This window comes from Mustela nigripes, chromosome 10 (assembly GCF_022355385.1).
Source record: "Mustela nigripes isolate SB6536 chromosome 10, MUSNIG.SB6536, whole genome shotgun sequence".
Taxonomy (NCBI): domain Eukaryota; kingdom Metazoa; phylum Chordata; class Mammalia; order Carnivora; family Mustelidae; genus Mustela; species Mustela nigripes.
In genome coordinates, this window is record NC_081566.1 from 52,358,543 (window position 1) to 52,366,733 (window position 8,191).

General features: G+C 39.8%; 1 protein-coding gene across 1 annotated transcript in view; it reads right to left on the reverse strand.

Annotated features, from left to right (window-relative positions):
* Window positions 1-8,191, reverse strand: part of USH2A (usherin) — a 673,955-nt gene that overhangs the window by 338,634 nt on the left and 327,130 nt on the right. The window contains exons 32-33 of the mRNA XM_059413329.1: window positions 2,867-3,026; window positions 1,366-1,537 (exon numbers count right to left, since the gene is read on the reverse strand). Of these exons, the coding sequence (XP_059269312.1) occupies window positions 1,366-1,537; window positions 2,867-3,026 (332 nt within the window). The remainder of the gene's footprint in view (window positions 1-1,365; window positions 1,538-2,866; window positions 3,027-8,191) is intronic.

Sequence of the window (8,191 nt, forward strand, 5' to 3'; positions counted from 1 at the left end):
CCCAATAGCGGTATTTATTTTTCAAGATACCGCAGATGTGTAAAACATAGGAGATTGGGATGGATTTACACTGATTGCACAGCATATCCTAAAAATTGCCTGGGGAGTATAACTTTGTTTCATGACATTTGCCTCCTGATAAAAACCAAGAGTACAAAAATTTCTGTTTAATTTTGGTTGCTTCTAAGGAATAGAGTGTTTTCTGAATTTTGATATTACCACTGTTTTGAAAATAGTGTGGATTTCTGTATTAGTTTTTGAAAACCAAAGTAATACCCTTCTTACGTCTTGAGTAATAAAACTAAGTAATCAAAGATGCTGCTTCAAAAGCCCATCTGCGTGCTGAACACCTAGGCACACGGAGTCAGTTCTGAATAGGATTTTTAACATTGCCTGATTGCCCTTGTTTTGGGATGTCAGGTCAGACAGTTAGCAATAGTTGAATGTAGTTTATTTTCTCGTGGTATAATATTTAGAGCATTCAAGAGCATGTTAAGTAAAATGAATGCATACACAGTGTCTACATAAATGTAAATTTATTCATAATCAAGAGCAGAATATTTTCTATGGCATTTATCAAAGCAAATATCCTTATATAGGTATTGCTATAAAATGAAGAGTGTGTTTAAAACAAATAGGGACAATCTCATGTTTATATTCAGTTATTTTCAGATGTGCTATTAAACTTAAAAAAGATTATATTTCATCAAAAAACAAAAGGAACCACTGAGTATAAATTCCACAGTAATATCAAGGTCTTTTAAAAGACCTTTGTATAAAAGTGCTATTTTGCATTAAAAACTGCTATTGTCTGTCTAAAGACCTCTAAAGTATGTTGATTCTAGGGTTTTATTAAGTGACTGTTCTTTTGAGATAGAAGTGTAATGTAAACTAGACTATAATAACAATCTAGAATATTTGGGGGTCATTTAAACCTTCATTTTAAAATACATGACTCAAATTTTCATACCGAACATTGTTTTCCAAATGAATATAAGCTCCATAAGGAAGTAACCTTATTAATTCAAGCATTTTAGAAAAAGCCCTTACCAATTATGACATTCTAGAAATAACAAAGAAGAAATAATTTCTGATAATCCCAAATTAGATATGGGGAAAAAAATCGACTGACTCGGACTGTTATGCCATCATTTTGTGTAATACAAAATAAATATGTAGGTATTAGATTACATTCCCATTTATGATGTGAGGTTAGTTTTCAGTCTCAATAGCAATATCACGTTTTAGGTTTTTGTTTTTGTTTTTGTTTTTGTTTTTAAGTGAACGAGTAAGAGAAGACGGGACAAAGGAAGAGAGAAGCAGAAGAGAAGGGAAGAGAAAGTGACAGAAGTGAAGTGAACTTACTCCCAGCTTGATGAGATATTTATTACCAGGGGACAAGTATTCTAGCAGGTGATCCTGAAAAAGTTCAGAGCTGTTATAGATGACATCCCAAACTGCAAAATCATGTGTGTGATTTGAAATATATAATATATAGCGCTCCAGAATCCCATGTACATTTCTTGGTTGTTTCCACCTGGGAATGGAAAAACATAGCATGACTATCCATCATTCCTTCAAGTCAAATCTGAAATGTACAAGAATTTTAAAGGATGCATATGAACTTGGATTTATGCCACTCAACACACACACACACACTGAATGTTAAAAAAAACCAAGTAGTTATTAAACGTCTCTTCTGAATGATCTGAAGAAAATATGACATAGTGCCCGTTTTCATTACTTATAATTTTAATTAGCTAATAGTATAAAAAATGTGTGAGTATTTAGTTTTGAACTTAAGCCGTAGGATAAGAATTGAGAGAAGTAGGACATTTGAGAATTTATGAGAAACGGGAGATAGAGACAGAGAAATAACATAATTGTCCTGAAAAAATGCAGCCATCTAGTGTTGAATTAACATGCCACCCCAGAATACAGAGAAGCCGAAGACTGCAGTGCTGAAGTAGTCAAATCAAACGTCATGGATAAGGTGACACACTACCTAGACACGGAAGACTGTCTACTTGATGGATGGGATACAGTAGGCAGAAGGAAAAGTAGAGATGTTCCACATACGGCTTACATCATGTCAGGGAACATGAGCCGGACAGTTCGTAAAATAGACAGAAATTGGTAAGCTGAAAGATCCTTAGAGTAGTGGGAGATCTTTTGTGTAAGTAATGCGGGCTCAGCTTAGGGCAGCCCTGAAAGCCAGGAGGACAGCTCAGACCCAGAACGATGGGGTACGAAACATGTTTCCCAGTTTGCATGAATATCCTAATTTACTCAGCCCAAACCCTTCTCTTCCAGGTGGGAAAACTGAGACCAACAGAGATGAATACAAATGAGTAGGAATTGTTGCAGGAGAGGCTTTTAAGTTCCGATTCTTTATGACGGTACACCTTGCACCTTGGAGATTGGGAAATGGATCAGAATCACTTCATATAAAAAGTAACCTGAACATGCCGCTATGTGAAAATTCCCTTCTGACTTCAACCGGAGGGGAACAAAAAGGTCCTAGCTTGTACTCAAAAAGGAAATATATATTTGGACTCTAATTCCAACTCATCACGGATGATACTCTCCTACAAAAAGCCCTAGGCAGTCCTGTCAGTGGTCAGTTCCCCTTTATTGAAGTTTGCACAGACTCTGTGTACGTACATAGCTCAGCCTGATTGCATAGAGACGAAATGGAAATTAAGTTGGCAAGTGATAATCAAAGGTTCCCAGAACCACTGAACTAATCACTTCTATGCATTTCATCACAATAAAATTAATTTTATGTCACAAACCCTTCCCTTGATTGAGCTCACTGGGATTCTTGCATAAACCAGTGTGTGACAGAGACAACATTTCTACTTACTGCACATGTATGGTTCTGGAATCCAGGACGGTCAGAAATGGGGAATCCACGTGCTCTGGTGGCCGCTGTGCCGTGTACAGTATGACCAGGGAACTGTTTGTACATCCCACACATGTGCAGGCACTGAGGACAAACCGGTGGGGTGTAAATACTGGTAAATCTAGAGGTTGGAGGGGAAAAAAAAGAATTTATTTACCATCCTATTTTTTATTCAGGTGGTCCCACTCCTCCTCTACATCCTCACTTCTTAGAACTGCTAAAGTAAAGCTTAAAACAAGAATCAATAGCCTTAAAAATCAATAGCAATAAGATATAGGCTGTTTTATCCGTTAACTATGCTATGGTTATTTTTAAATAGACAGGTGTAGGTCAAACTCTTGCTTTAACTTTTTCATTTTAACAATTTGACTGGCCTCTTGAATGCCTATGACCAGGTAAATCGCTTTCTGAGTTTAGAGCTACTTCAACCACTCAGTTAAAAAATAAACATGGACTCTGAGAAACAAACTGAGGGTTTCGGAGGGGACGGGGGGAGGGGGTTGGGTGAGCCTGGTGGTGGGTATTATGGAGGGCATGTATTGCATGGAGCACTGGGTGTGGTGCATAAACAATGAATTCTGGAAGACTGAAAAGAAATAAAATGAAAAAAAAGGAGACATTTAAATGATTTTTAAGGCATATTTGAAGAGAAGAGGAGTTGCTTTTGAAATGCAAATACATAACTTGTAACAATGCCTAACTCCATTCTCCTGTCCCCCTGACCAACTATTGTTTGACCTTCAAGTTGTCCAGCTCAGTGCAAAAGCCCCTTTCTTTCTTCTAACACATCCTGCCGTGACCCCTGGCACAAGGTGGAGTTATTATCCTCTCCTTGGATTTGGCTTCCACAGATTTGCACACACCCTGTGCAAGGCATTATATCCTGTCATAATCATTTATTTACGTGACTATCTGATCCATTAAACTGAACATGGTGAGGGAAGGATTCATTTTTCATCCTCAGTATCTAGCACAGTGCCTGGTACATGGTAGGTTCTGAATATGTGTTTGAACAAATGAAAAAGGAACTAATGAATGAGATGATCAAGATTCAGTTGAGCTGGGTTTGACCAATGACTGGGAGAGTGGGATAATACTCCTCCAGTACTGATCTCTCCCCCTCCCATGAACCTCCCAGTACCTTCTACCTGTCTGCCTTTATAATGGATATCACCTTTCCTTGTATTAGAATAAACTAATCTGTGATTCACCAATTCAGTTCTGAAATACCCTGAGCACTTCAGTTACAAAGGCACTCAATAATTATTTTATTGATGAATCTAACCAAAGTGCAGTCAGCTTTACCAAGATTTAAATATCAGTCATACTTTTATACTACTGGAAGAAATTCTTATTTTCTGGAATATTTTTGAAATAAGTTGCTCACAATTTAAGTGACACATTTTTAAATCTCATTAACGTTGAACCATTACAATTCCATATTTAAAAGACTAATAAAATACAACCTAATTTAGAGAAATAGCTTTTGTATTACACTGATAGCAGAACTAAATTAGGAAAGGACACTTTGATATTCGTGCAAAGTATAGTCAGTTGGTTAAACATGTAGATCATCAGAAAAACGGCAAATAATTTTATGCTAAATATAGTTATTCTAGACCAAAAGAGTGGTTGGTCATCAAGAAGAGACTCATAATGCTTTGGATTCAGCTTTGTTAATTGTTAGGATTTTATCCTACTGGTATTCAGTGGTACGGGCTGAGGTGGGCACCCTCCAGTGATGTGCTCAGAAGATGTGTTACAAGGACACGTTGAAGCTGGGGGTGAGGGGGTACAGCATCGGTATTGCCCGGGACTGCCGGAGACACGACAGGAGCAGCTGCACCGGGCGTGAGCAAGTCAGACAGACCTGGCGGACCTTCATTTGGACCAACGTTCTTTGAAACTTGCCAAGTTAAAAATCGCGAGAACAGTGGTCTCATGTGCTACAATGAGTGGAAACTACTATTTGCTGTAGGAAAATTTCAAGCAAAGAACAGCTCCTACTAGCAGGTCCAATTCTGGCCAAAATTATAACGGATTAACACGCTAACACATTATCTTCTGCTCCCTCTTCTCTTCACGTTCTCCTTTTGATTCGCAGGAACTTGGTGACCAGGCAGCTTCTCCTCTGTTATCTGTCTGAATTCCTTGCGTTCCCAAGGCAGGGAAAGCTAGGGATTTTTGTTCCTGAGTCTGGTTTCAGAAGCAAAATCAAGGAGGACGCAGAACCCAGAGAAAAGCAGGAATCCCTGATGGGTAAGTCCGTACAATTAGGAGAAAGCTGTAATATGTGAACATCAGAGTATCTCTAAGTTTTGTAAAAGAACATGCCTCTGCCGAAATTGTATTCCATGGGGTGGATTCCAAGTGACTTTGTAATATTTCGCATGAGCCTCTCTTTTGGAGATTTCGGATCGTCTTGGTCAGCTGCAAATGAGACCGAGTGCTGCAGTGTTCTTCGGCCCACAGACTCTGCGGTGGGGTAGTTTTTCTTGCTTCCTTACGTTCTAGCTTTTTGAGGTAGGGGTTTGGCTACCCAGTTGGTAGGTGGTGAGGAAGTCATACCATCCAAAGGTGGGCTGATGATTGTTTGTCTGTGTTTGCTGACTTGCACATGTAAAAATCATTAGTTAATTCTTAGTTATCTTAGTTAATACTTAGTTACCATTCTCAGGCTGGTGAGGTCAGACTGCATCATTATCTATCATCACCTTGTAGTATCTCCTTAGTACAGAATACCCCACTCCCTTTCTCACTCTACCTCCATACCTTGAAAGTGACCTTGATCACCTGACTCGAACTCACCAGGGATGAACAATAGCCTCCTGTAGCAATTAGCTCCATGGTTACCATCGATACCCAGTCTCTCCTGTGACAAAGTATCCTCCTCCATGGATTGGGAAACTTGTATGTCTATGCCAGCTGGGGAGTGGGGGAGACCAGGATGAAGAAGACCATCTAAGGTGTTACAGGTAAGGAAGATAGGAGACAGCGTGGTTTTAACTGAAGCATCCAGCAGGGTTTAAGAACGTTAGAGGTGTATGATTGGAAAGTGCTACAGAAAACATAGAACATAGAACAGAAGAATCAGGAGTGCCAGGAAATTTTATTTATTTATTTATTTATTTATTTATTTTAAAGAGTTTATTTATTTATTTGACAGAGATCACAAGTAGGCAGAGAAGCAGGCAGAAAGAGAGAGGGAAGCAGGCTACCTGCGGAACAGAGAGCCTGACGCTGAGCTCCATCCCAGGACCCTGGGACCATGACCTGAGCCGAAGGCAGAGGCTTTAACCCACTGAGCCGCCCAGGCACCCTGTGCTGGGTAATTTTAAAAGGCAAGAGTCAGGGGAGTCTTTGGCAGGAAAGTGACATATTGAGCAAAGATCTGGAATGGGTGAGAGCAAATCTGGGATACTATGGCAGGGCCATTCCAGGAGAGGTAACAGAGCAAAGTCTTGGAAGGAGGAACACGCGTGGTATGGCTAGCAAGGTGGCCAGTGTGGCTGGAGCCAAGCAAATAAGGCAGAAAGAAAAGATGACATCAGAGATTTCATGAGGGACTGGATCATGTGAGCCTTGTAGGGCTTTGCACAGATTTGGGCTTTTAATCTGAGATGCTGTGAGGAACGCGCGGGAGGGCTTTGAACAGAACTGTTCTATGGCCAGATGGATATCATGACTATCGCCCTGGCTGCTGGAGCATGTAGACTACAACGAGCATGAGCATAAGCATAAGCATAAATCTCACTTAAGGGGCTACTGTGGTAATCAAGTAAGTGGAGGCTTGTCATAAGTCAGAAATGGTCAGATTCTGAATACAGTTTTTTCCCCCAGATTTATAAGGTATTAATGTATAACATATATAAGATTAAGATGTACATTGTGATTATTTGATATCCATATGTGTTGTAAAATGATTACCACAGTAAGTTTAGTTAGCATTTCTATACCCTTCATATAATTACTTGTTTTTTTTTTTTGTGGTGAGAATGCATAAACACAGTATTGTTAACTGTGTTGAACATGATACACCTTAGATCATTTGTTTATCACCTTAGAGCTGAAGTCTGTACTCTTGGACTGACACCTCCCTATTCCTCTCCCTAGGGAGAGGTCCTCTGGCCTCAATCCCTTGGCAACCATGATGCTGCTCCCTAGTTCTATGGGTTAGACTTTTATATTCCACATATAAGTGAAAACATGTAGTGTCTGTCTTTTTCTGTCTCACTTACTTCACCTAGCAGACCTATCCATATTGTCTTAAAGGGCAGGAATTCCTCCTTACATGACCGAATATCATTCCTGGTTGGGTGTGTATGTGTGTGTACATGTGTGTGTGCAGTGTGTATTCAAGTCTTTAAGCTATTTTATGCTTAAATTCAACATACAAGTGAGGTAATATGGTATTTGTCTTTCTCTATATGACTTCTTATATTTAGTGTAATATCCTCCAAGTCCATCCTTGTTGCAAGTGACAAGACTTCGTTATATTATAATCTTCCATTGTACATACATCCCACATTTTCTCTCTCCTTCGTCCCTCAGTGGATACTTCAGTTGGCTCCATGTCTTGGATATTATATATAATACTGCAGTGAACATGAGTGTACTTACATCTTGTTGAGTTCGTGTGTTCATTTCCTTTGGGTAAATACCCAGAAGTGGGACTGCTGGATCATATTTTAGTTCTAGTTTTAATTTCTTTTTAAGATTTTGTTTATTTAGGGATGCCTGGGTGGCTCAGTTGGTTGGACGACTGCCTTTGGCTCAGGTCATGATCCTGGAGTCCTGGGATGGAGTCCCGCATCGGACTCCCAGCTCCATGGGGAGTCTGCTTCTCTCTCTGACCTTCTCCTCGTTCATGCTCTCTCTCACTGTTTCTCTCTCAAGTAAATAAATAAAATCTTTAAAAAAAAAAGATTTTGTTTATTTATTTGGCAGACAGAGATTGCAAGAAGACAGAGAGACAGGCAGAGAGAGAGGAGGAAGCAGGCTCCCTGCTGAGCAGAAAGCCTGACGTGGGACTTGATCCCAGGATCCTGGGACCATTACCCGAACTGAAGACAGAGGTGGTTTTTTTTTTTTTAATTTTTTATTTTTTATAAACATATATTTTTATCCCCAGGGGTACAGGTCTGTGAATCGCCAGGTTTACACACTTTACAGCACTCACCAAAGCACATACCCTCCCCAATGTCCATAATCCCACCCCGTTCTCCCAAACCCCCTCCCCCCAGCAACCCTCAGTTTGTTTTGTGACTCTTAATCTCACAAAACAAA